This window comes from Lepidochelys kempii, chromosome 2 (assembly GCF_965140265.1).
Source record: "Lepidochelys kempii isolate rLepKem1 chromosome 2, rLepKem1.hap2, whole genome shotgun sequence".
Taxonomy (NCBI): domain Eukaryota; kingdom Metazoa; phylum Chordata; order Testudines; family Cheloniidae; genus Lepidochelys; species Lepidochelys kempii.
In genome coordinates this window covers 81,284,613-81,312,181 of record NC_133257.1, presented here as the reverse complement: position 1 = coordinate 81,312,181, position 27,569 = coordinate 81,284,613, and the positions used below count along the sequence as shown (strand labels likewise).

At 41.5% G+C, this 27,569-nt stretch overlaps 1 protein-coding gene across 6 annotated transcripts in view; it reads left to right on the top strand.

The window, feature by feature from the left end:
* The first annotated feature begins 6,318 nt into the window (after window positions 1-6,318).
* The window catches only part of IMPACT (impact RWD domain protein), a 40,761-nt gene continuing 19,510 nt past the window's right edge, over window positions 6,319-27,569 (top strand). For 2 of the 6 annotated variants that reach the window (XR_012157236.1, XR_012157237.1), the window contains exons 1-7: window positions 6,413-6,708; window positions 9,000-9,128; window positions 9,987-10,039; window positions 10,659-10,721; window positions 16,776-16,861; window positions 20,820-20,960; window positions 21,294-21,388. Coding sequence is in view for 4 of the 6 variants with exons in the window: in XM_073331356.1 (XP_073187457.1) it covers window positions 6,673-6,708; window positions 9,000-9,128; window positions 9,987-10,039; window positions 10,659-10,721; window positions 16,776-16,861; window positions 20,820-20,960; window positions 21,294-21,388 (603 nt within the window). In the remaining 2 variants the exon portion in view is untranslated. Of the gene's footprint in view, window positions 6,337-6,412; window positions 6,709-8,999; window positions 9,129-9,986; window positions 10,040-10,658; window positions 10,722-16,775; window positions 16,862-20,819; window positions 20,961-21,293; window positions 21,389-27,569 lie in introns of those variants that run through there. The other 4 variants (XM_073331358.1, XM_073331356.1, XM_073331359.1 and 1 more) reach the window with 4 other exon arrangements.

Sequence of the window (27,569 nt, the reverse complement as noted above, 5' to 3'; positions counted from 1 at the left end):
AGCCCGGGGTCCGGACATGGTCAAGTGGACTGACGCTGCAGAGAACACATTCACGGATCTATGAATAGACCTCTGCAGTAACCCTGTGCTTACAGCCCCGGACTTCAACAAAGAGTTCATTTTGCAAACAGATGCATCTGAAGTAGGATTGGGAGCTATCCTATCACAGATGGTCGGAGACAAAGAACACCCAATCCTCTACCGCAGCAGGAAACTCCTCCCGAGAGAGCAGAAGTATGCAGTGGTTGAGAGTGCCCTGCTGTGAAATGGGCCATGGAAACACTTCGTTATTACCTACTGGGACGACGGTTTACCCTTGTGACCGATCATGCACCCCTCCAGTGGATGCAGCACAATAAAGAGAAGAATGCAAGGGTGACCAGATGGTTCTTGTCTTTACAACCTTTCCAATTCACCATACAACACTGGGCTGGAGGCCACCATTGCAACGCAGACGGCTTATCACGAGTACACTGCCTGACATCCCAAGTTGCCCAACCCTGTGGTGTTGAGCAGGGAGGGGGATATGTGACAGGGTCAGGCCAGATGGCTACAAAAGAGTGGCTCAAGGTAGATACATTAGTTCCAGGTTAAGCAGGTCCCTTTCCCCTAGGTAAAATAACAGGGACTATCCCAGAACACTCAGGAACTTTCTAGAACTAATTAAGGCAGGCAGGCTAATTAGGACACCTGTAGCCAATTGGGAAGCTGCTAGAATTAATTAAGGCTAATCAGGACACCTGGTTTAAAAAGGCTCTCACTCCAGTTAGTGAGGGGCATGCAAGGAGCTGAGAGTGAGTGCCGCTGGAGGACTGAGGAGTACAAATGCTATCTTGCATCAGGAGGAAGGTCCTGTGGTGAGGATACAGAAAGTGTTGGGAGGAGGCCATGGGGAAGTAGCCCAGGGAGTTGTAGCTGTTGCACAGGTGTTACGCAAAACACTATAGACAGCTGTGATCAACAGGGCCCTGGGCTGGAACCCAGAGTAGAGGGCTAGCCCGGATTCCCCCAACTCTCTCTTGGATACAGGAGAAGTTGACTTGGACTGTGGGTCCCACCAGAGGGGAAGGTCCCGGACCTGTCCCCTGACCCACTAGGTGGACCAGCAGAGACTGCGGGGATTGTTCTCCTTCCTTTTCCCCATGCTGGCCAGTGATGAGGTTACCTGAGTGAACGGCAGATTTGAGCCACGAAAGTGGCCAAACTGAGGACTACTGTGAATCTCTGAGGTGAGCAAAATCCGCCAATAAGTGCAGGACCCACCAAGGTAGAGGAGGAACTTTGTCACAATTGTCACACAGTAGAGATTAACTAGTGGAACCTTGTAAATATTGTAGAATATTTACTGCCTTGTTTTTTTCTACTTTGAAATTAAGTACCAATCTGAAAATACCTGAATAATACTTAAGACAGACCAAGTTATTGCAGTGTATGTATATAATTATTTCTTCTGGAATAACATAAGGTATTGTATCATGCTTTTTAGAGAACATAAAGTTGGTAATAGGAATTAATTTTTACAATGTTAATTTTGGATGACTAATTTTTTATCAAACCACAGAATGACTATCTAATTCCAATACCCTAGTACATTATTACTAAACCCTCTTTTAGTTCTAACATTTCAAAACTGTGTTAAAAATGTCAACTTCTATAGCTCAGTTGTTCCTCTTAAACAGTGATTAGTCTGGAAAGTACAACCAATAAGCAGTGACATTTATTTGATAGAATAGTACAAAAAATGTTTTTTAGATCTAGGGTGAAATTCTGTCTCCACTGAAATCAGTGGCTAAACTCCCACTGACTTCAACAAAGCCAGGAATTTACCCCTAATATGTCAGAGCCCACACACTGATTTCATGAGAACACAAGAACTTCAGTATAAATTCCAATCTGAAATTTGTATTGATGTATCTTTAATGGTTCTGTTTTTCTGTTAGCACCACATGCAACCTGGACTACAATAACTGCATTTTGCATTTGATTTCTTTCCATAGAAGCATTCTGTATCCCTGTGTATCTCTCTTATGCCATCACAGACAAGTGGATATTCGGAAGAGGCTTCTACAAACTTCGGCAAGTTGTAGCCCATCTTATGTGCACACCTTCAGCATTTCACATCATCCTCAACAGCTATAATATGTCTCTGTCAGTTACTAAAGCTGTATGTATAGTGTATGCAGTGAGCTGTTAATTCCTACTAATACAGAGATAAATGATATTTCAGATTAAACTGAAGACAATACTATTATAATTTTTCATGAGTTGGTTATAAAATATAAAAAGTCAGCCAAATTGTGGCTTTAGACCATAATTCAGCAATGACGCTTGTGCTGAATTTAGAAAACATGAGTAGTCCTATTAACTAAAAAGCTTTAACAGTATTTTTATATTCTGTGTTTGTGAAAATTACTTTTTTCTTTTCAACTCTGGTGATGGAGGCCAGACAGCTAGCTAGTTATGGCCTGATCCTATATCTCTGAAATTAACCCCTGGCACAGGGTGGGGCAGAAGATTTGGGGGTGGGGATTGTGTTTCTGTTGGGAGGTTTGATTAACTCTCTGAAGAGGTAGACTTTCATGACTTAGCTAGAGGGCTAGGTTACCTCTGCAACCTAATGGTACCGAGAGCCAGAAAGCCATCTGAGGGGAAACTAAGGTGTGACATTTAGGGAAACTGAGGCAGCACACTGGCCAAAAGCCAGATCAGGTATGTCTCTGGTAGTCCTATTGGCTTAAAACAAGCAATCTTATTGAAGTCAATGAAACTGCTAATATGCTTAAAGTTAATCAAGTGTTTTGGTGCTTTACTGGATCAGGGCCTAATTCAGGATTGTATTCTACTGCACTCTCTCTTTTTAATCACTTTTTCCCTTGTGTTAATATGCACAATAGTCTGCACCAGCCCTATCAAGCTTTCACTGTATGTCTTATGCTCTTTTAATATTATTTTAGGTGGCTTATTAAATTCAACAGGCAAGGATTTCAAACACCCTAGCTATGATGGTAGCAATTGGGATTTTGCATTCATACCCCATGATGACCCAGCAATTATCATTTGGGAACATGTGGCTGCCTGCAGCACCATAACAGATGGCAAATGCTACATGGAATATTATCTCACCTGGTCTTTTCATGTGTATACTTCAGTCTTAAGCACTTTTATATGAGCAATATCTGTGGCCTATTCCCACATGCACATTTACCACAACATAAAAACACACAAAAGAAGTCAACTGAGTAGGACACCCAGTATTAGCAGACCTTCAGAGAGCAGTGAAGGGCCATTAAGACTTTTTTTCTTCCTGGAAAAATATAAAACTGTACATAAGGAGGAAATACCTAATCCTTAAACAGACTGGTAAACCTGACTTCAGTACCAGGCAAACTGCTTGAAACTATAGTAAAGAACAAGACTGTCAGACACATAGATGAACATAATTTGTTGGGGAAGAGTCAACATGTTTTTTGTAAAGTGAAATCATGCCTCACCAATCTACTAGAATTCTTTGAGAGAGTCAACAAGCACGTGGACAAGGGGGATCCAATGGATATAGTGTACTTAGATTTTCAGAAAACCTTTGACAAGGTCCCTCACCAAAGGCTCTTAAGCAAAGTAAGCTGTCATGGGATAAGAGGGAAGGTCCTCTCATGGATTGGTAACTGGTTGAAAATGCAACTCAGTGTGTAATGACATCTTTCTCTAGTGCATGACACCAGCAACTGTGTCTAGTGCATGACACAAGCAACAGCTTGCTACTTGCAGTTAAAGAAATTCTCTGTTAGCTCAAACAGTAAAAATCTCAAAGTTTGGTGCAGAAGATTTTTGGTTTCATCCCTGATCTGTATATAGCTGCAGTCATTATACATGCAGGCTCTAATTCATGGGAACTGAGGTACATGAAGAGTCCCACTGAAGTCAATGCTAAAGTATGTGCTAAAGTACATTCCTGAATCATGACCACACACATTAATTAAACAGAAGTGTTACAGATACATTTTTCAAAAGTTCTTCCTTCAAGGAACATTTTATTTGCAAAATGGCTATAGAAACATGGCTGAGGATTTTTTGCCAAGATTGAAGTATCAGTTTAATGTTTAAAAAGTCCTCTACTGGAGGAACGTATCCCACCTTTTCAGGGAAATGGACTCAATTATGAGTCTTTTCGGTCTATAACTACAATATTTTCCATTTAGGTCAAGTATATTCCTTGCAAACACAGAACTCCCACTTAACTCAATGCAAATGCAACAGTACTGTATATCTCACATCTACTCACTGGCCCTAGACTGCATAAGAATTTTCACCAAGTACCTACCCTAATAACCTAATGCTCCCCATTATGTAATCTATTATCCTGTATGGTTAGCTGAGGAGCAAATTCTGAATGGTGGCAAACACTCTCACGAAATTGCTCCTCTCTTCCTAATGAAAAGAGAATACTTGCATCACTTATTTAGTTGTAAGGCATACAAATTTCATTTAGGTTTTTTTGTTTTGTTTTGTTTTTTAGTAAATATTACATTTTATTTACAGCATCTCTGTGATTTTAAACATTTACCACCCAGGAATAGTTTTTAAAACACATATCCTAGAAAGGTATAAATCTGTCCATGTCCTGTTTCATATCCAGCAAAAGGAACATGTTACTGATAGTTCTGTTTATGTTTATATCCCACAATTACTGTCCTACTGCAGATTCTGAATGATACTCAGCCCAGCTGATCACTGTAATGTTTGCATGGATGTGAAAGCCGCCTAGAATATCTAGGAAAAAATCTGCACATGCTGGGGTTCATAATGACTGCTGTAACAGTTTAAAAAGGACTCCCTCAGGAGGTGGGTAGTTGTTTGGAGGAACCAGACAAAGACAAGGTATCACCTGCAGTGTCTGAAGAAGCTAGGTCTGCCTTGATCACTGTCAATAGGATGATAAAATAGAAATGTGTGTAGACTGTTGCTTTAAAGTCTTTTTTCTCTCTCTAGATCCCCATATCCAGACTATATCTAAATCTTGCCAATTCTTTCTGCATAACTCTTTAAAGGAGCCTTTCTTATCCATTCACACAGCTAAAACTCTCATCCAAGTTCTCATCATCTTGCATCTCAATTACTGCGACATCCTTCTCTCTGGATGTGACAAATGCCATCTTGCTTTTCTCATATGTCCATTCAGAATACTTTGGCAAAGATCATTTTCCTAGGCCATAGCTTTAAGCATGTCACTCCTCTCTGCCTCCCTCCACTGGCTCCCCCTTCTCTATCGCATTAAACATAAGCTGCTTCTCTTCATTTTCAAGGTCCTTCATGAGTAATCCCCACTTTGTGTATCATCTCTCATTCACTATTAAGAAGTTGATGCTTACCTCCAATCAGCCCATGCCAGCCTCCATCACCCACTTGTTACATTTTCAAATAAGCACCTTCATGGTTTCTCCTATGCTATCTCTCCTATGCTTGGGAGATGTTCCCCATAAACACTCTCAAAGCTGCCTAATTATCCTCCTCCAAATCCCTTCTCAAAACTCTCCTCTGCTGTGATGCCTACAAGAAACTTGACAAGTTAGGCTGCTGATGGACTGAGACCATTGCCTATCATGCTGATTCTTGTACTCCCTCATCTGTTTGTCTCTATCTGTTGTCTCTTGTGTTATACTTAGTCTGTAAGCTCTTTGGGGGCAGAGATCGTCTTTTTGTTGTACTTGTGCACTGCCGGGCACTGGGGTCTAGTCAATGACTAGCTCTGCTAAGTGCTACAGTAATATAACAATAAATACTTTTTCCTGCTGTTAAAATAAACAGTACTTTTGTTTAAAAAGGTTGCCTGATCACTGCATACTGCTGGTCACGGACTCCTGAAAGGAAGAACTACCTAAGCATGGTTGACACAATAGGGTACTGAAGCCCTGGGCCTGGTCTAGGAGTGGGGGGATTGCACGATTCCATCCCAGAAGAGGTAAGGGCACAAGGCCAGATAACGGTGTGCGCTCAGAGACCAGCAAGGGGACAGAGGTGCAGCTGGCCCGGTAACTGTGACACCAAGTCTCTGCAGTCTGCACTGGCAGACTCAGAATTATGCGGCAGCTCCAAGGAAATGAAAACACTGAGATTTTTATCACCATGTATTAAAGTCTAGAGGCCAAAATCAGGATCGGGACCCATGGCGCTGAGTGTTTTGTCGATCACTTGAAAGGGATCCACGCCTCGGAGAGTTTACAGCCGAGTGGCGAGAGGCCGGGGTTGCAAAGGCCGGGCGGGCGGGGACACAGCAAGGAGGCGGCGAGCGCACAGGGGCTGGCCGCGCAGGCGAATGACGATGAATGGACGCGGGGTTAGGTACGTTTCGAGGCGAGCAGCGCAGCCCCGCACAGCCCCGCACGCGGCCGGGTTGCTCCTGGGCAGCTCCGATCGCAGCTGTTCGAGGCTGGCTCCATCTCTGCGGGTCACTCATCCCCGCCCCGCACGGCTCTGTTCCCCCGGCCCGGGGCCACCCCTCCCGCTCTCGCCGCCGCCGCCCAGGAGCGGAGCGGAACACCAGCCCCAAGGCCCCCGCCGCCGGCCACTCCGGCCGCGCATGCGCCTTCGCACCACGCACGCCTTCGGGGCGGGGAGATCGTCCTCGCGGCGGCCGGCGCGTGGGGCTGGGAGGGACGTGCCCCGCCCCGGGGCCCAATGGCAGCGAGTGACCCGGAAACGGCCCAGAGCCAAGTGGGTGCTGGGGGCGCGGGGGTTAAACACGCCGGGCTCGGCTCCGGGGACGGTCCCGGTCCCGGCCGGGCTGTGCGCGGTGACCCGGCCGCCCGGGGTGGCGCCTTCTGCTGCGAGCCCTGCCGGGCTATCGTCCCCCACCCCCGCCATAGCCCCCTTCGAGTCCTGCCCCTCACCCCCCCTTCAAACCGGCCCCGCCCCCAGGTACAGCGCCCTGTCCCCCACCCCCCGGCCTTCACAACCCCCCGCCCCCACGTACAGCGCCCTGCCCCTCACCCGGCCTTCACAATCCCCTCCTGCCCCCACCCCCACCTACGGCGCCCTGCCCCTCACAAGCTTTCCGCCCCCACCCCCACTTACAGCGCCCTGCCCCTCACCTGGCCTTCACAACCAGAACTGCCCCCTCCCCCCCATGTACAGTGCCCTGCCCCTCACCCGGCCTTCACAATCCCCTCCTGCCGCCCCCCCCCCCCACGTACGGCGCCCTGCCCCTCACCTGGCCTTCACAAGCTTTCCGCCCCCACCCCCACTTACAGCGCCCTGCCCCTCACCTGGCCTTCACAACCAGAACTGCCCCTCCCCCCCATGTACAGTGCCCTGCCCCTCACCCGGCCTTCACAATCCCCTCCTGCCGCCCCCCCCCCCCACGTACGGCGCCCTGCCCCTCACCTGGCCTTCACAAGCTTTCCGCCCCCACCCCCACTTACAGCGCCCTGCCCCTCACCTGGCCTTCACAACCAGAACTGCCCCTCCCCCCCATGTACAGTGCCCTGCCCCTCACCCGGCCTTCACAATCCCCTCCTGCCCCCACCCCCACGTACGGCGCCCTGCCCCTCACCTGGCCTTCACAAGCTTTCCGCCCCCGCCCCCGCCCCCACCCCCACGTACGGCGCCCTGCCCCTCACCTGGCCTTCACAAGCTTTCCGCCCCCACCCCCACTTACAGCGCCCTGCTCCTCACCCAGCCTTCACAACCAGAACTGCTCCCCCCCTCATGTACAGTGCCCTGCCCCTCACCCAGCCTTCACAATCCCCTCCTGCTCCCCCCCCAGTGTCCTGCCCCTCACCCGGCCTTCACAACCACAGCCCCCCGCCCAGTGTCCTGGCCTTCACAAGCTTCCCGCCCCAATCCCCACGTACAGCACCCTGCCCCTCACCTGGCCTTCACAACCCCTCTTGCCCCCACCCCCACGTACAGCGCCCTAGGAGGCCTGACCCTGCCCATCCCTTGCCACCCTCTTTCCCCTACGCCCCATACAGGCAACATGGCTGTTACATGGCACTGGGGGCCTGGCCAGTCCCTATTCACATTGTTGTCATGTGTATTGTAACTTCTGGCAGCCTTCTCCAGGGTGCTGGATCCACATCCTTGGCTCCACTAAGCTTTGTCTTAAGCAGGGCTCTGAAACTGGGCTTGCAATCCTTCAGGAGGTCACAAGGTTATTACTTAGAGGTCGTGAGTTGCATAAGGGTGGGGTTGCACTCAGAGGCTTGCTGTGTGCAAGGGGTTACCAATATAAAAAGCCTGAGAGCCACTGGAACGTCTACCAGCATGGCTGCTACCACTTGTGCAGTTTCACTTTTGCATGTCTGTGTGTTTAATGCTTTGCTATTTAGAGCCACTGTGTATTAAAAACACCAGTGGCTACAGGAGCCTCATCTATGCTAGGAATGACACAGTTTGCTACCACAAGTGGGACAATGGGAAATTTACCAAATACACCTATGTTGTAGGCACCAACTTTGTTTTTGTCCGTTAAAAATATGTACAAGCAGGGAAATCAAATGCATAAAGCTACAAAAAAGCAACTTTGTTGTTGAGAGTTTAAAAGAAGAAGTCATTAAATTAAAACTGTTGAACTGTTATTTCCCAAGACACCAGCATCTAAATGTTTTGTCCGCTGTATCATTTTTAAAGAACCATTTGTCGTGTCAATATAATTGGTAAATTCAGAGTAATGTGTTCACATATGCCCCAGTCCTGCAATGAGTTCTTTGCAGACTCAAGTGATTGCGTAGAGCCAGCTCCATTGACTTTAACTGGGCTCCATGCAGGTGGAAACCTGTAGTATGACCTTTTCAGATGTGGTTTTTCAAGTTGATGGTGTCCATTTAAAATGTTTGATGTGTAACACTGAAAAGATGCAAAAATCATATCAATGCAGTAAGTTATGTGTTTGACAACTTTCATTTCATTTACAGATAGGGGCACAATTCTGGTGATTGGGAATTGAAGGTACTCAGCACCTTAGAGGGTCGGGTTCTTTGTCTTTTAACATACTTTTCTTGTAGATGGATGAAATTGACGCTCTCTCATCTATATATGGTGATGACTGGTGTGTTGTTGATGAAGATGAAAGGATATTTTGCATTAAGATTAGTGATTGTTTGGAGCAGCCAAAATGGACTCTCTGTTTGCAGGTATGTTGTTGATACAGAGTTTGGCCCAGTTTCTGCTATTGGAATCATGGAGGGTTGCTCTTTGTGCCTTGTTTAATGGGGCTCCATATAGACTCAAGGGTCTGCTCCTATGGATCCAGTCGTAGGATAAAGGCTTTTCACAGTCTGTTCAGTTATTGTCTCCTTACAATGTCACTGTCTGCTATCTTTTTCAGTAATTATTTTTGCTTTTTCCACACCCTTAAATATTTTAATTAAAAGTGTATTTTCCGGATAGTCCTTTCATTATTTATCTATTTATACACTGTATTTTGCATAGAAGGGCTGACTGAATTGGTGCAGCTGGTTCTCTTACTGCTTTATTCCAGAATTAGAAAGAAACCATTTTAGACTGCATTACAGTTCAGCCTTACCTGACTTTGAATGATTTTCTACTAGATGTTGCAATCAGTGTTTGTAAAATGTTTAGGATACCAGTCCTATATGGCTTTGTACAGTATTACAAGTCAGGAGCACTCCAAGCAATAGTTTGTTGCAATACTTTTTTGTTTAGTGTAGACAGGGCTGAAGTGTATATGTATACTTCTAACCTTTTTTCTTTATAGTAAAGGATATATCGTATGCTACTTTATCTGTTCACAGAGTGTAGCCTATATGACACTTTGTTTGTATCACAGATGGGCAAAAGCCTGAATTATACGCTCACACTAGAAATACAGCCTTTATATTATCACATAATAATGGAGCAACCTATGTCCTCCTTTTTATAACACAGCTTACCATCCAAATACTCCAGTTGGTTTTGCCATAGTCTGTTTTTAATTTAGCTAGTTTTGGAGGTCCAACCTGATGAATATTTATACTTAATACTCTTTTTAGGTGATTCTGCCTTCTGAATATCCAGCTGCAGCCCCACCTATTTATCAACTGAAGTAAGTGATGTCTCTTTGTCAACAGATTTTTATTTTAAACATTTACTGCATTTTGTTTCAAATTATTATTATTGCAGCTGCTTGTAGAAGTTTAAGGTAGCTCTCTGGTTGAATTGAATATATATCCTGGGAATTAGAGATGTTAACAAACTTTTGTAAAGTTTACAGTTTAATTTGGGATTGAAATGTTAGCATTACAGGATTAAAGGATCACTGGGCAAGTGTGTTAGGCCAGGATGGAAGCAGGGACAGAGAGAACAAAAGCAGCAGCATGCACAGCTTTTGGGGAGACAGTGGAAAGATGTTACGTTATGCTAAGAGCAACTCTGGAACCAAGTAAATGGAAAGTGTGTTGAGCCCTCTTCAAATGGAGTGATGGGGTAATCCCAAAGCAGGGCATTAGAGGGGAGCAGTAGAATATCTTGGAAGACTGCTTACCCTGAGATGTTAGAAAACCAAAATCTTTATCAGTGGGAACAGTTGACAATATTTTGTCTTAAAGGTTTTACTTCTGAGTGTAATTTTTTTAAATCAATCATTTTTTGAGCTAAACAAAGACACCAAAATGCAGAGTTTGTAGGCACTAATTTCATCGTATTTTTTATTTTGGTCATTCTAGTGCCCCTTGGCTTCGAGGACAGGATTATATGGAACTAGCAAATAGCCTGGAAGAAATCTATGTGTAAGTGGCAGAAGATGGAAAATTCTAAAAATTCAGTTGCACATCTCTCTAAACCTATTATGTTAACTAGATTACTCCTGCGGGAATTCTGTGCCTAAAAATTATGCGCACAATCTTTTAAAATTCTGCAAAATTCTGTCTTTTTTAAGTCAAAATAATGCAATATAATCTGTTTAGTTTAAATTATTTTGGTAATTTATTTAAACTATAATACAATGGATGGAGAATGGGAGTGGGGAGCATTGGAGGAAGTCTCCAAACCCCCTCTGTCTAATAGTAATGTAGCTAGTATTGACCCTTTATTTCTAATTGTTAGTCAACAAATATATGCAGCCATATGCTCAGTGTTACATCATAGGCAACTGAAGAGCAAGGGAGGGCTGGGGGCTCAAACTCACAATTTATACTGGCTACTGACCATCTCCAAAAAAGGTCAGTAGCAAACAATTCATGGAGCACATTTTGATAGCAAATTTTTTCAGTCCAAAAATTTTGACCAGTTCTAATCACTAAAGCACCATAAGCATTTATAAGACCATACTGTCCTTTACAATAAGGCTCCTTTACACCACTCTGGTAATGTAAAGGACCCTTAACGTTTTTACACCTGTTTTATACTCCTGGGGGAATTCACTAAGCACAATGGGAACAATTCACTAAGCAGGCAGGCTGCTGCGTTCTCCTCTGCCTGAGGGAACAGAACCTGCCCCACGCCCACCTCTTCAGAAATACCCCAAAGCCCGGCCCCTGCATGCCGAGCATGTTGCAATAAGAAAAGGAGGACTTGTGGCACCTTAGAGACTAACCAATTTATTAGAGCATAAGCTTTCGTGAGCTACAGCTCACTTCAATAGCAAGCTAGAGGGACAGAGTGTCTCTCTCTCACACACACACACATGACTACCCAGCCCCCACGACTCCCAGGCAGTGATTTATATCTCTACCGGCTGCTCTGGGTGCCCAAACCAACCTGTCTGCACTGCCAGGGAGTGGGTGCATGACTGCTCTTGCGACTTCCCTTTGTGTCCCCGTCAGAAGTCATTTTTCTGCGAGTAAGCAAAGAAATCTGCTTGGGCCATGAATTCTGCACCCACACAGTGATGCAAAATTCCCCCAGGAGTACTAGATGCTTGAATCAGAAGGATTGAGGTAATTGCTGTAACAGCTGAAATGATGTAAGACTTCTGCATAAATAAAATAGTCTAATCTAATAGATACTTACTGTACATTTTATACATCTGTTAAATTATTTTGAGAACGGGGCATTATATAAAGTTACAAGCATTAATCTTGATGGATAATTTCTATTATCATTATAATTTTTAAACCCTTTGTACCATTGATATAGAATTCTTTGTTTTGACTTATAATATATGTTAGGTTACTTTTAGAGTTTGGTCCCAGGAAGTCAAATTCCTTATGTCCAATCTATATCCATATAGTAAACTGCAGGATCTGAAAATACCTACTCAGACCTTTGAACACAGGCAGAAACCACTTTTTATTAAAAGCAAATGTTTCCTCTAAAGAAAAAGTGAATTTTAAATAAAAGTAGTCTTAGAAAATATTAACTATAAAGCCACTCAGTAGCTAGAAGAGGCTTGTTAATGTAATGTGCAGATAACAGAACTTCTCATAATGTGTGAGAATAAATAAATATTTAGAAATGCTCAGACTGTGTTTTTGCAGGGTTTATTGGTGTTAGCATGGGATAATAGAAACAATAATTTTATATATTCTATTTTATCCAATCTGATCCTAAAGCTTGATATGAACCTAACAAAAGTGAAATACACATTAAGCACTGAGGTCATGTCATTCAATACTGAAATACAAAAATCTTTGGTGGGGACTATGGTAGATTTTAAATGGCAGGAAACAACACTGTAAGTTAGTTAGGGCCTGGAGGCAGATACCTTATCTAACTAAGCCCTGGAGAATCTAGGGAGGCAGAATGTAATTACCAAAGTTAAAACTTGAACAGAGTATGGGGTTAACAGCTCTACTCCTATGAAAAGTGCTATAGGGACCTTTAATGACCAGAGATTCCCCAGCCAGGGTGATGCTTGGCATGGGGGAGTCTCTAGCACGTGTAGATACACAGTAGCTGGCTTCTGCACCTTTTGACCCACAGCATTTGGAACGGGGGCCATATCGAGGTTTGGGGTGCAGTGGCCAGGGTGTGATATACTCTGACTGTTCCTAGCTGGTGCGTGGACCCTTGTGGACCATAGTTAGCTGGTGCAAGTTAGAACTGTCCCCAGGATGGGAATGTGGGAAATGTAACTGGCAATTTGACATTTCCACCCCCCTCTTTGTTTTGCTTAGGAGAAACTGATTGCAGCAACAGATCTGTCCTTCTATCTCATTCGTCAGTCTGTATTAAAAGCAGTGGTCTCTAACATGCTGGACTTGCTCTGGTTTAGTTTTAAGTTGGTGGCAGGAGTGCCCCCTACAGGATTGACTACCATAGCTTTACAGCACTTACTTATTTTTGTAGGGCTCTGAGCTCTAACCTATCCAAACCTTGGATAATCTTCTGTTAAACATAAATAACTTAGATTATTCTCAAATCTTTCACTAATTATTTTAAGTGATCTGTCTGACTTTTAGTCACTGCCAACATGTCTGATACACACTGCAGTGGAAGGCAAGCAGCGTCCACACTTATCACTGCGATGTGTAGCTATATGCGGCAATGAAAGGCTCCGGCAGCCAGGAAGCAGTGCCAGGGAAAGGCTCCAGTGGGGAGGGGGAGATCACACTGCTAAAAATATCTGTGTAGATATATATATATATATATATATATATATATAATAAATGCTGCTTGGGCGGTAAGAGCCTCCCTGGGATTTCAGGGGTGTGAGGCACTCTACTCACCGAAGCCATGCTTTGCCATCCACATTGTTGTTTATACCTGTGCTAGCTGGGGGTGCAATGTCTCCTTTGCACACTGCCATAAGCGTACACATACCTTTTCTTAAACTGGCCCCTGTGCTATCCTGCCCATGAACATTGTAGTTTAGGTGCTTTTTCCTACCTCATTAAGAAGTTTTAGTCATTGACAATACAGATATAACTTGAATAATGTTGGTTTTATATCGCAGAATTACAAACCACAAACAGAACTCTGGGTCCCTTAATATATTAAAAGTTACACATTCAACAAGTGTAGACACTTATTCCTTTCCAAGAGATTCTCAGTATCAGGCTTCTGTTAAATGAACAGTTTAATTTAACATCTTTGATACAAATGCTAAGAAAATCAAAGCAGCCTTGGAACAGGAACTACCAGAATGGGAGTAGCGTAGAAATAGGCAGGGTTTAAGGTGTGGCTAATATTCCAGAAGTCCTCAGGGAGCCGCCTGGACCCATCAGTGACACTGCATGAGATTTGTCCAATCTCACCCATTCCAGAACATTTCCTAATGAGAGTTCAGTAATATGAAATCTGCTATGAAGTGGAAAACATTAAATATAATAAATAGAATTGCTAAACAAAATTATTCATGACTCTGTAGTTAAAATTCTTGCTCTTCATTATACAGAATTTAATAAATTACAAGTATTAAAAAATGGTACTGGTATACATACTTGTCAGAAAGGAGCATGAAATAGGGTACTTAACTCATTCTAGAGTATGTCTGGATTCTGAGGTCACAGCTACAAGTCTATACTTTCCTGATTCTTTGAGACTTTTCTTAATAATATTAGTGCCTAAATATTTGATTATGTTCAGTAGTAATATACATATTTACTGAAAGTTTACATTTTTAAACCTATTTTTCTACCCCAGAATTGTACTTATGCATTATTATTCCAGAAGATGGCTGTAACTTGAAAAAAATTATTGAAAGTGAAGCCTGAGTTTGCACATTTGATGCATTTTGGTCTTGTGACCCTGGCAAACATACAAATTTTAAGCATCTTTAAAAAAAAATCATAATTGGAAAAATTTTGGCCAGTGTTCTAAATTTTCATTTTCTAGTACATGCAGTTTCAGCTTGTAATAGATTCCGAATTCTGTGCAAAGTATAAAAATGTTCCTAATAAGTATTTTCCATTTCTGTGCAAATTACATGTACAATTTTACATGTGATTAGATTACTTCAAGGAAAAATATGATTACGTGAAGGAAAAGCAAGAATATATACAGGTAGAGGTAAACACGCAGTACCATGACTGTAACACCGAGAGGCACTGAAGTACATTTATAAACTTCTTTCTAATTAATTATTTAACTTTCATTATTGGAAGAAAGTTTCACCCTTATCAGTACACTTTCTTGATTTCTGTGTCTGACTTTGTATAATTTTAATAAATTAGGACATTGTCATACATAATAAAAAGCATTTGCGGTATGAATCCTTGAAATAACTCCATATTTAATCAAAATTATTATGAAAATAAATGTACACTATAGAATTGTGGCTCACAAGAAAAACTGATAGAAATTGAGAGACTTATTCCCTGTGTTGGATCTCCTGAATTGTTTGGAGGAAAGATGGATCAACTGTTACAAAATAATTAAAAACAAATAATTGATTTAACTTTTTATAATAGTATTTATATTTGCTGTAGCACTCAATCTGCTTTTTTGTACATATGTCATGCTCTCCTTTATTGCTTATGAAAGAATAACTGTACTGTCAGCAAATCTGTTCACCTGTAATTAAAACAAACTTTAGTAACATGATTCATAACCAATAATTGGAATTTTCCAAATTTATTGCCTCTGCAGATCCACACCATAGAAGTTTTGTGCCATGTCTTGTGAGCAGTGGAACCACTTATAGTATTAAAATTGTTTGAAGCTATTTGTGTCTGTCTAAGATCTGAAAGTGTAAAGACCAGGAAATAGTAAAGGCAGTCTTTATAGCAGTTCTTAGTTCCTCTCTACCTTAAAATATTCACCAAAGGCCTTCAAAAAAAGAGTAAGGAAGAATTATCAGTGTGGATCTGCAGAAGCAATACAGCCAGAACTCCATGTACTGATGGGTAATCTATCTTTCTTCATCCTGAATTGCCTCTGCAGATCCACACTATAGGAGATTATCTAGAGGTATCACAGTCCAGGAGGTGGGTTGAGGAATGCTTAATTAAAACAGATAGTAAAGGATTAGCTTCAGAAACCAAGAATTTGATCTAGCTATAGAATTGGGAGTAATATTTCATTAAGGTAGGAATTGAACTCCAAGTCTCAACTACAGGGCAGCTGTATTTCACGAATGTAGAGATTTTTCATAGAAGTAGTAGCTGATTATAATAATAAATCTCCTAGAATTTAATTTTAACCCATCCAGTACAGGTACACTGTCAATGATCCATTTAATAAAAGTTTATGTTGAAGGGCTTTTCCCTGGGATTTCTCCCCTTAATCTGTAAAGAGTTGGGAAAGGTTTTGTTCTTTCCAAATAGTAACTATTAACTGTCCAATCCTGCAGACAGTTATGCACAGACTTAACTGTAAGCACATGAATAATTCCACTGGAGTCAATATGAACTACTGATTTATAGTTAAGCATATGCAGAGTGTTTGCAGGATCAGGGTTTGAGTGTTCTTATAGACTGCAGTCTGTGCAACCTTGCTTTACCTTAAAGATCATGAGGCTTAGGAAAAAACATGGGAGTCAAAAATAGGACCATCACCTTCTGAGTAGGGGACAATATTCTACTGAGGTTTTATACTATAGTATTGAACAATATTTTGAGACATTTAAAGAGGCTTCATGTTCAGTGTGGTAATGGGACTCGTGAACGTACATAAATCTGTAGGATGCTAAGGGAAATCTGAGTGGTACCCTTGGAGCTGAAGAAAGCCTAAATTACAGCACCTTGTAATGGAAGTGATCAAGAATTTCAAACAGTAAACCACCACTCAGAAAAGAACTCTACTCCCACATGCATGTCTCAATCCTTCAGCATTTCAATATATAATGTTTCTATAATGTACTTCTAAAATTTGTTCATATTATTTATTGAATGTAAATAATTTCCCAAGTGAAGCCTCTGAAAAGGCCCTTTTACTTACTGTGAATTTTGTATAACTTCCAGGAAGAATCTTGGTGAAAGCATCCTTTACCTCTGGGTGGAAAAGATACGAGAAGTTCTGATAGAAAAATCTCAGTTATCTGATACAGGTAATGTAGAAAATATGTGGTGTTTTCTGTTTACTTTTGTTTTAATTTTAAAGTAAGATGCTTCCAGCGCTTGCTCATGTTGATTCTATTCGAGATGGTGTGCGCGTCCATGTGCACCATTGTTGGAATTTTTTGCCTTCATGATATCCGTAGGGCTGGCTCTGATGCCCTCGAGTCCTGCGTCATGCCGGTATATGAGGCGCTGCTGGCCCTGTGCCCTCTGTTCCTTCTTACCGCCCGTGACGGTTGTTCAGAGCGCCTGTCCTCTTGCGTCTGCGTCTTATGTCTGCAAGTACAATAGTGGTTCTCTTCTGTGCTTCATTTCCTGATTGTATATAGCGCCACTGTTTTTTTCATTATAAAATCTAATGTTAGTTTTCAATAGCCCACAATAAACTGAAAAGTGAAATTTTTGAATATTTGGGTGTAAGAACTAAAAAGGCAACTAGATGTCTGTAGGAATAAATAATGGAAGACTAAATAATGAGATATTAAGGCTTTAATGACTCCAAATAGTGTAGGAATAAATAATGTAGGAATAAGTAATGAGATATTAAGGCCTTAATGACTCCAAGAGTGTTGGCAACAACCTCTGGTCATAACTTACTCTCAGATGACAAAATTTTCTTGGCTTTTTAAAAAATGTTAGTTGGCTCAGTCAATTTTCCTCTCAACAGGTTACCATGTTATAAAACCTAACATCATAACTGGCACTCATCTGCATAGAGACAGAACTAACTCATCCCTGGGAGTGATTTCATCCAGGTCCATATGGATGGATCTTGGAAGGGAAATGTGAGGAAATTCTGGGGCGTAGCAAGGCTCCAGAAGGCCTGGTGCAAGAATAGGTTAGGGGCTCCCTTTCTGATTCCAATATCTAAAATTTTGCTTATCTTTACCATCTTGGAAAATCAGAACATATTTATGTTATCCATAAATACACAAACACCATATACAGGCTATGGTCTGTACATTTTTGCAAGATATTTACACACAAAAAAGTTCTGTTCACACATTTATACAAAATGATCAGAGGCAGTGATGTAAATTTTGTAGTGGAGGGTACATTATCTCAAGTTGATAATTCTGTCATGTGTGTCTTGTGTGTGATGTCATCATAAGATAAAACACCCATATTCAAAACCTAACAAACATTTTACGAATACATTTTAACTACTTGACAATCTATTGCAACAGCAGTTATGAGACTTCACACATATATCATATAAACATAGAACACACACAACTCAGATTTTATATGCCAAATATTAAACTAAGAAGCAAGGTACATTGAAAGCACATATGTAGTTAGTCAAAAATCCCAAGGGCTTGAGTCACTGTTGTGTTACTACAGTTTCAAGTTGGTGCACCTGTATTAGAATTAAACAGATGGAGTTACACTGCTGTAAAAGGGGAGCACAGGCAGTCCTTGACTTTGTTGTTCGACTTATGACAAATGGCACAGCACTTCTGAATTGACACCCTGATTCAACTTAGGAAAATTGGTTTTGACTTTACGATGCTCAGTCCCACAATGGACTGGATTGCGGTTCTGAGTGACGACATTTCAACTTATGACTCAATTTTCGGGAACCAATTGTGTCGAAAGTCCAAGGACTGCCTGTGATGCAATGTGGAACCTTTATACCTGAACCCACAATTTTGCCTGTGAAAGAACTTGCAGTTTGACCACAAACAGCATTTGCTTTACATTCACATCATGTGGCTGGGCACCAAATGCAAGCAAATGTCACAGATATACAGACTGCTCTTGAAAGTGCAGTCACTAGTCACAAAAAGCAAACACAAGAATCCATACTGCCAGGCAATCAATCAATCAAACAAACAAAAACATCTATTAAAACAACTACATTTGTAGCACTTTTCCAAGATCATGATACCTAGTCCATTTCCCATTACTATCTAAGTCAGGCACTTATGTTGCTTCCATGTCATAGAAATATTTTCTGGCCTAGATAAAAAGCCAGCCTTCACCAACATCTGTAACATCTTCTAAGTACCTCTAAGATACACACTCTATTGAGATAGGGTTTGTTCCCACCCCATAGGGCAAGATTCAGTGGTATGCTCCAGCTACTCAATAAGCCCAATATAACTGTCTTATCAGATGAGGTTGACAATAGTTTTCCATTGTCAAAATGTTGCATAGGAGCTAGAGTGCAGTAGTGAAAATAGCTTAGTTAGGAAAAACACATTCTAACAGAACTAAGAGATTAATTCTAATCAGGGGCTGCTTCCCATCTGTGCCCCTGCAGCCACTCAGCTCAACCACAATGGGACCTGGACACCACCAGCCTGGCTCCCATTCTATATCCCCTATCTGGCCCCCTGCACCCGAAGCCCATCCCAGCCCCCACCCTCTGCTTGGCTCTTCATACTTGCACAATGTACCCCCCACTCGCCTCCCCACACTCTACTCCCACAGGTTATCCCAGCATGCACCTTCTGCCTGTCCCCCTGCACTTCACACCCCCAGCCCACACCCCCAGCCTCTTCTAGCTCATACTCCCTGTCTGGTTCCCTGCACCACCAGTCCTCCCTACACAACTTTCCAGATGAGCTTCTCGCTGGTGACATGGTGACTATAGTGCAAATCCAAGGCTGCAACCAGGGCAGGGGCTGCGGGCTGCCAAGCATCAGGGCCCATGGGGTCTGGCTTTGGAGTGGCGTGTGCATTGGGATGCCAACGTGAAGGCCCAGCAGCATTCGTGGTGCTTCCATTGGCAGCTCTGAGCTGCTTGGTGCCTGAACCAGAGCCATGATCGTACCATGCTGGGAGCAGGAAGTGGCTGTGGAGAGGGCAGGAGTGCTTCCCTGTCAGATAGCCTGGGTGCCGCTTCCTGGTCCTCAGAGCCCTGGGAGCATTTTTCTCGGAAGCCCAGCTAGGGGCTGTTTCCTGCTCTTTGGAGCCCCAGCTGGTTGGCTGCTGCCTAGCCAGCCTGTAGGTAGACTGTGATGAAAGTACAATGATCCCTAAGGTAGAACGGCCTCTGCTGGGTAGGCCCCCATAACCTTATGGGCCTTGATATGACAGCACCTCTCACGCCATTGTAGCTATGCTACTGAGGAAACTGGCACTGCCAGCAACCATAAGAATGTCTAATTTCCAGTGAATAAAAGACTTCAGTCTCCAGCACTGTCAGTGTAGCATCTTTCACCACCATAGAACTTAAACGTGACCAGAAAGAAATTGGGAATAGTAAAAACTGAAGGATTTTATTACCTCATACTAGTTATAGTTGGGCATTAGGTTCAGATCTTTCCTACAGGGCTGAACAAATGACCTGAGCTGGAGGGAACAGTCACTAACACTAACTGTCACTAGGCTAAAAAGCTTAGTCTTTATATTTAAAAATAGAGTAGACAAAATACTAAAAGTGCACCGTAGGGAACAATCCTACTTTAGCAGGGGGGATAGGTTTGATAACCTACCAGGCCATTTTCATCTCATTTCTGATTCTGTGAGTAGGTCAGTCTTCACACTTCCTTTTGCCAAATTATGTGGACTGTTTTTGTGGTATGGAACTCTGTTTAATGTGGATCACACTTGGATGACTAAACTTCAGTTTTCATTCTGATCTTACTATTTATTTAACAACAACAACATTTTAATCTTTTGATCTAAATAGTAGACAATGATTTTCTTCAGTTTTAAAAACCAATATTAAAATAGAGTTTTTTTTATAGTCTATTGCATATGGCTACCATACTGCCAGTATTACAATAATACCTTTTAGCAAGATTGCAATCACAAATATTGCACAAAAAATGACAGTTGCAATTAATGTTATTTTCAAATACATTTAATAGTTTAATCAGTCATAAAACTGATTTATTCTTTTGGTTTTAGAGACTTTTGAGCAAAGTGATCAGAGATTATACTTTGCGCTAGACAACCCTGATAAAATTTGTTACAAATTCTATCATTCTACACCAGCAGGACCAAACGTTGAGAAAATTACTGAAGAGATTGATGAAGATGATGAAGACAATGAAGGTGATTATTCCCTGGAGTATCAACCAGTTCAAGAAGATACAGTTAAAACATTGAATTTTGTTATATCTGAAAGCCAAGAAGGTAAAAGAATCTCTACTAATTTTGATATAAAAATTTAGAAGAGAAAATCTTTATATTTCTACTTTTTATCACCATCTTGGTATTTTATCAAATAATAATGCAATATTTGTTTTTAAAAAGTATTTTGTTTCCCTAGCGTATAGTACCGTATAGTAACTATAAAACTTCCTTTTTTTGTGGTGTGTGAGATATTGTCATTTCAGCTTTTTCTGAGTTGTTATTTAGAATTTATTTTTATTTCCTAGCTAGCTAAATACATTGTTAGGAAGTTGTAAACATATTTCTCCCCAAAATAAAAATATAAATATAGAGGTCTTAATTTTAAATCGGTAGATGAAGAACTGCCACCAATTAATCATGGAAACCCAATCTCGGACCGAAGGAGCACTTTTCAAGCACATCTTGCTCCTGTAGTGAGCCCCAAACAGGTTAGTAAAGCTTGTAAGACAGATTTGTATCCTACAGTTTTGTGCCTGATTAAATACCACTGATGTACTTGGAACTATCTGAATGCATCTCTATTTTGTGAAAAGTATATTAATACTGTTGTGATAAGAACCAGTCGTTGTCATTCACCATTTGCTGAATCTATTCCCTGTGATACTTCCCATTAATGCAGTTGTCCCACATCACTGCTGAAGAAGGTAAGTATTATTATCACTTGCTTTCAAGTGGACTAGGCATGGGATTGGGAGTGAGGAGATTTGTTTTCTAGTCCTAGTTGTGACACTGACAAATTGTGTAATCTTGGGCAAATAGTTAAAGTGCCTTTCTACTCTGAAAAGGGACTGAATGCACATTAAATTTCTAGCTCAACATCTTTAATCTTTTTTGTATTCTTAGTCACATGTTCTCATTTTAGTGATACAAATAATAATTATTTTTCAGTCTCTTTGATACTATATAGCCAATAAAGCTATGGAAAAGTGATCTGGAGTCTTGTGGATCATTAACAAAATTCTGTGTCTATTATACCTGAACAAAAACAGAAAACAAGAGTATTGGGTGCAATTTAGCCTGTTCTATAGCATTATTGCTTATTCTTTGGCTGATCATAAGGGGATTAGTTGTTTAAAATGCATGCTTTTGTGGTTGGCATTTACATTTTTGACAGCTGCTACAAAGAGGGAAATGATGGTTAGGGCATTAGCCAAGGACTTGGGAGTTCAAATCCCTGCTCCACCACAAGAAGTTTGTGTGACCTTGGGCAAATCACTTAGTCAATGTTTCTGTTTCCCACCTGTAAAATGGGGCTAATAGTACTTCTCTACCTCTCAGGCATGTTGAGCGTAAAATGCATTAAAGATTGTGAAGTGCTCAGATTCTGTGACAACAGGGGCCATATGAGTACTTAAGATATATAGAACAAACCTGTTGGAGGTAATAGAGTTGCATGGTTGTCATGGAGGGTGTAATGTGACCTACAGAATCTTTATCACTTGACATATACATATTATTTTGACTACGGTGGCTAGACGGGCACTAAAATTCAGTTCCTCTGGATAATATGGCTTCAGGAAAGGAGGGAATCAGTACCACCAATGTTATTTCCTCTTCTTGCTTTGGGTTACTTGCACCTATTGGTCACAGTTCTTAAGCTACGCATAGCACAGATACTGATAGGAGGAAGCCCATAACCAGTGGGTGTGCGCTTCCTAAAGTATATATTTGTGACATGGACACAGTAGGATCTCCGCAGAGAGGTACTCATCTGAACAGGTTTTTAAAGCTACCTATGCAGAAAACTAAATAATTCTTCTCCTTTCCTCTCTTCATCCCTCCTCTCAAAATAATTAGGAAATTTCAGACAGACAGGGTTTTGATTGGGCAAAGTTAAAGTGATGGTATGTGTGGTCAAAACTGGGTTCATAACAAAAACTAGCTTCATCAGTAACTATGGAGGGAATAGCATCTATTCATAACACTTTGTCTACTTCACAATATTAATTAATACTCGTAAAGCACTATAAGAATGTAAGGTGCTTTGTAACGTCTAAATATTGTTCAGTATTTTACATTTATTTTTTTAACAGTTTCAATTAACCTTTAATATGGTTTTAAATAATATTACTTTTAATTGGTATAGTAATTATTATTTTAAAACTGAAAACAAAGGTAATGGGTAAATGGGTAATGGTAAAACACAGGCAATTTAGCATGTTTTCTAGCATTACTTTTTCTACTCTTCTTTGGCTGAAGGGTTTAGGTGTTTAAAATGCAACAGCTTCCATGGTTGGCATTTACATTTTTGAAAGATGCTACAAAGAGTTGACCTGGTGCTTGGAAGATAACTTTTGGTATTTTATGTTTTGAGTTTGCAAAGGGGCTTCTTTACCCGCCCTGGGTCTACATTCATTGGGCATTATTTATTATTCTGACTTAATATTTTGTGTTAACTTATTCTTTTGATATTTAAAAAACAAAAACATGCACATTGCATATATAGTCTATGGAACTGGATTGTTTGATCATTTTGGAATGTATCTTTACTTGGCATCTTTTCTATGTATATACTTGAAAGTATAAAATACTAATCCAATTTGAAAGTGTTATCTCCCTTTGAGTATCCTCGTTTCCTCCACCAAACAAATTAATTCATACAAGATACACTGAAAAAATCCTTCATAAATTCTTACTGGTGAGATGAAAAGCAATAATGAATGCCCTAAGCTAGTTTGTGCTTACCCACAGGAGAAGGGCAAAAGACCAGGAAAATATATGCTTAACCTCCAGATTGTCAGATGACCGTCCCTTCTACTGGGAGGAGTTTAGGGAGAAAGGCTTGGGGTTAGTGTTTGGGCTCCTAATCTCGCAGATTCTGATGGCTCACAGTGAAAAAGAACCCTCTTGCTGTGGTTTCAGAGGTGTCCACTTGGAGGGCTGGCTTCTCCCCAAGGTTCTCCATTGGCTTCCATCCCAGCCCTGGCAGTATGTCTCCTTCAGGTCCTGTGCATCCATTGGTTGAGTCCCTCTGAAGTGCAGTAGCAGTTACAGAGGAGCCAAGCTCTTAAGGAGTTAATGCTGTATTAACTCTCAGTTGGCTATCCACTTAGATATCTGCATGGTCAGCTAGGCATGATGCATCAGAAGACTGGTGCTGTTTCACCTCCTTTGGCTCCACCTCCAAAATAATATAGAAGAAGAATCCTTCAGAGCTCCACTAGAGCTTTTGTGGGATTCTAGGGTGATGCCAGGTAAAAAAATGCCAAGTAGTGGCTACTTATCTCCCTGTATGTCCCAACTGCAAGAGCTACTGGGTTCCATTCCTTTGTTCCCCACACTTCTATGGGCAATCTAGCCATTAGTGTGAAATCAGATTAAGCTGATTTAGTAAAATCACACTGAAAAATCTTCAGATCCATTGTATACTATTGAATTTTATTTAAATCTATTATGGAAAAGATGTGTATGTATTTAACTTTATTGCAGAGTTAAAAAATTGAAAAAGCACAGGAGGAAATATGTGCGAAGAAAAACCAACATTTTTAATGGAAATTCTTTAGAATTCATTATGAGAGGAGCACACAAAATTTGAAATAAACAGAAATTCAGGCATCTAATCTTGTATCTTAGTAACAAGTATGGAAAATTAAATCATTTAGAAATATACAACATTCCAGATACATCTGTTTGAAATAACAGATGAGATCTGCCCAAATAATGGTATAGGGATTAAAAATAAAAAATCCCCCACGCTTTTTTTCACAATCTGCTGCAAATAAAATTTATGGAGCATCCTGGAAAACTTGTACTAGACATAACTGCACTCACTATCAGTCTGTATATGTTGGATCACAGTTTAAATCTGTGCCATAACAGGTTTGCAAAGATTCATCTGAATGGAGGGAATGATACTCTGTTATGTGTAATATCACCTAAAATAGTACATTATAGATTCTAAGGGGAGAAGGGACCATTATGATCATCTAGTCTGACTTTCTGTATAACACAGGCCATAGAACTTCCCTAAAATAATTCCTAGAGCATACTATTTAGAAAAGCATCCAATTTTGATTTAAAAATTATCAGAGATGGAGTATCCACCACAATCTTTGGTAAATTGTTCCAATGGTTAATTACTCTTTCCATTAAAAAGTTATGCCTCATTTCCAGTCTGAATTTGTCTAGCTTCGACGTCCAACAATTGGATCATGTTATACCTTTCTCTGCGAGATTGAAGAGCCCATTATTAAATATTGTTCCCCGTGTGAATACGTTTGGACTGTAATCAAGTTACCCTTAACCTTCTCTTTATAAAGCTAAATAAATTGAGCTCCTGGAACCTATCGCTAGAAGGCACGCTTTCTAATTCTTCAGTCATTCTCATGGCTCTTCATGAACCCTCTCCAATTTATCAACATTTGTCTTGAATTGTGAGCATCTGAACTGGACACACTGTTCCAGCTCAGTCACACCAGTGCCAAATATAGAGGTAAAATAACCTCTCTACTTCTTGAGATTCCCCTTTTTGTGCATCCCAGTATCTCATTAGCTCTTTTGGCCAGAGCATCACATTGGGAGATTATGTCCAGCAGACTATCCACCATGACCCTCAAATCTTTTTCAGTCGCTGCTTCCCAGGATAGAATCTCCCATCCTGTAAGAATAGCCTACGTTCTTTGTTTATAGATATATACGTTTACATTTAGCCCTATTAAAATGCATATTGTTTGCTTGTGCCCTGTTTACCAAGCAATCCAGGTTGTTCTGAATCCGTGACCTATCTTCTTCGTTATTTACCACTCCCCCAGGTTTTGTGTCCTCTGCAAACTTTATCAGTAATAATTTTGTTTTCTTCCTGGTTATTAATAAAATTGTTAAGTGGTGTAGGACTAAGAACCAATCCCCTCAGGACCCCACTGGAAATGGACCCTCTTGATGACAATTCCCCATTTACAATTAGCCAGTTTTTAAGCCATTTACAGTGTGCCATGTGAATTATATATTATTCCAGTTTTTAATAAAAATGTTGTATGGTAACAAGTCAAAAGCCCCACAGAAGTATGAATATATTACATCAACACTGTTGCCTTTATTAACCAAACTTGTAGGCCAAGGCCAAGGCACAATTGGAATTGCAGCTACCAAGGGATGTGAAGGGTAACAAGAAGGGTTTCTACAGGTGTGTTAGCAACAAGAAGATGATCATGGAAAATGTGGGATTCTTACTGAATGGGGGAGGCAACGTAGTGAGAGATGATGTAGGAAAAAGCTGAAGTACTCAATGCATTTTTTGCCTCGATCTTCACAGACCAAGGGCAGCTCCCAGACTGCTGCACTGGGTAACACAGCATGGGAAGTAGGTGATCAACCCTCAGTAGTGAAAGAACAGGTTAAGGACTACTTAGAAAATGGATGTGCACAAGTCCATAGGTCCAGATCTAATGCATTCAAGGATGCTGAGGATTTGGCTGATGTGATTGCAGAGCCATTGGCCATTATCCTTGGCGATCGGGGGAGGTCCCGCACGATCGGAAAAAGTCAATATAGTGCCCATATTTAAAAAAGGGAAAAAAGAGAACCCAGGGAACTACAGACCAGTCATTCTCACTTCAATCCCCGGTGAAATTATGGAGCAGGTCCTCAAGGAATCCATTTTGAAGCACTTGGAGGAGAGGAAGGTGATCAGGAACAGTCAGCATGGATTCACCAAGGGCAGGTCATGCATGACCAACCTGATTGCCTTCTATGATGAGATAACTGGCTCTGTGGATATGGGGAAAGCAGTGGATGTGATATATCTTGACTTTAGCAAAGCTTTTGATATGGTCTCCCACAGTATTCTTGCCAGCAAGTTAAAAAAGTATGGATTGGATGAATGGACTATAAGGTAGATAGAAAGCTGGCTAGATTGTCAGGCTCAGTGGGTAGTGATCAACGGCTCGATGTCTAGTTGGCAATCGGTATCAAGTGGAGTGTCCCAGGGTCGGTCCTTTGGCCGGTTTTGTTCAACATCTTTATTAATGATCTGGATGAACTGATTAATTGCACCCTCAGCAGGTTCGCAGATGACACTAAGCCAGGGGGGAGAGGTAGATACAATGGAGGGTAGGGACAGGGTCTAGAGTGACGGATTGGTCCAAAAGAAATCTGATGAGGTTCATCAAGGACAAGTGCAGAGTTCTGCACTTAGGAAGGAAGAATTCCATGCACTGCTACAGGCTGGGGACCAACTGGCTAAGCAGCAATTCTGCAGAAAAGGACCTGGGGATTACAGTGGATGAGAAGCTGGATATGAGTCAGCAGTGTTCCCTTGTTGCCAAGAAGGTCAGTGGCATATTGAGCTGTATTAGTAGGAGCATTGCCAGCAGATTGAGGGAAGTGATTATTCCCCTCTAATCGGCACTGGTGAGGCCACACCTGGAGTATTGCATCCAGTTTTGGTCCCCCCCACTACAGCAGGGATGTGGACAAATTGGAAAGAGTCCAGCGGAGGGCGACGGAAATGATTAGGGGGCTGGGGCACATAACTTATGAGGAGACGCTGAGGGAACTGGGGTTATTTAGTCTGCAGAAGAGAAGAGTGAGGGGGGATTTGATAGCAGCCTTCAATTACCTGAAGGGGGGTTCAAAGAGGATAGAGCTAGGCTGTTCTCATTGGTGGCAGAT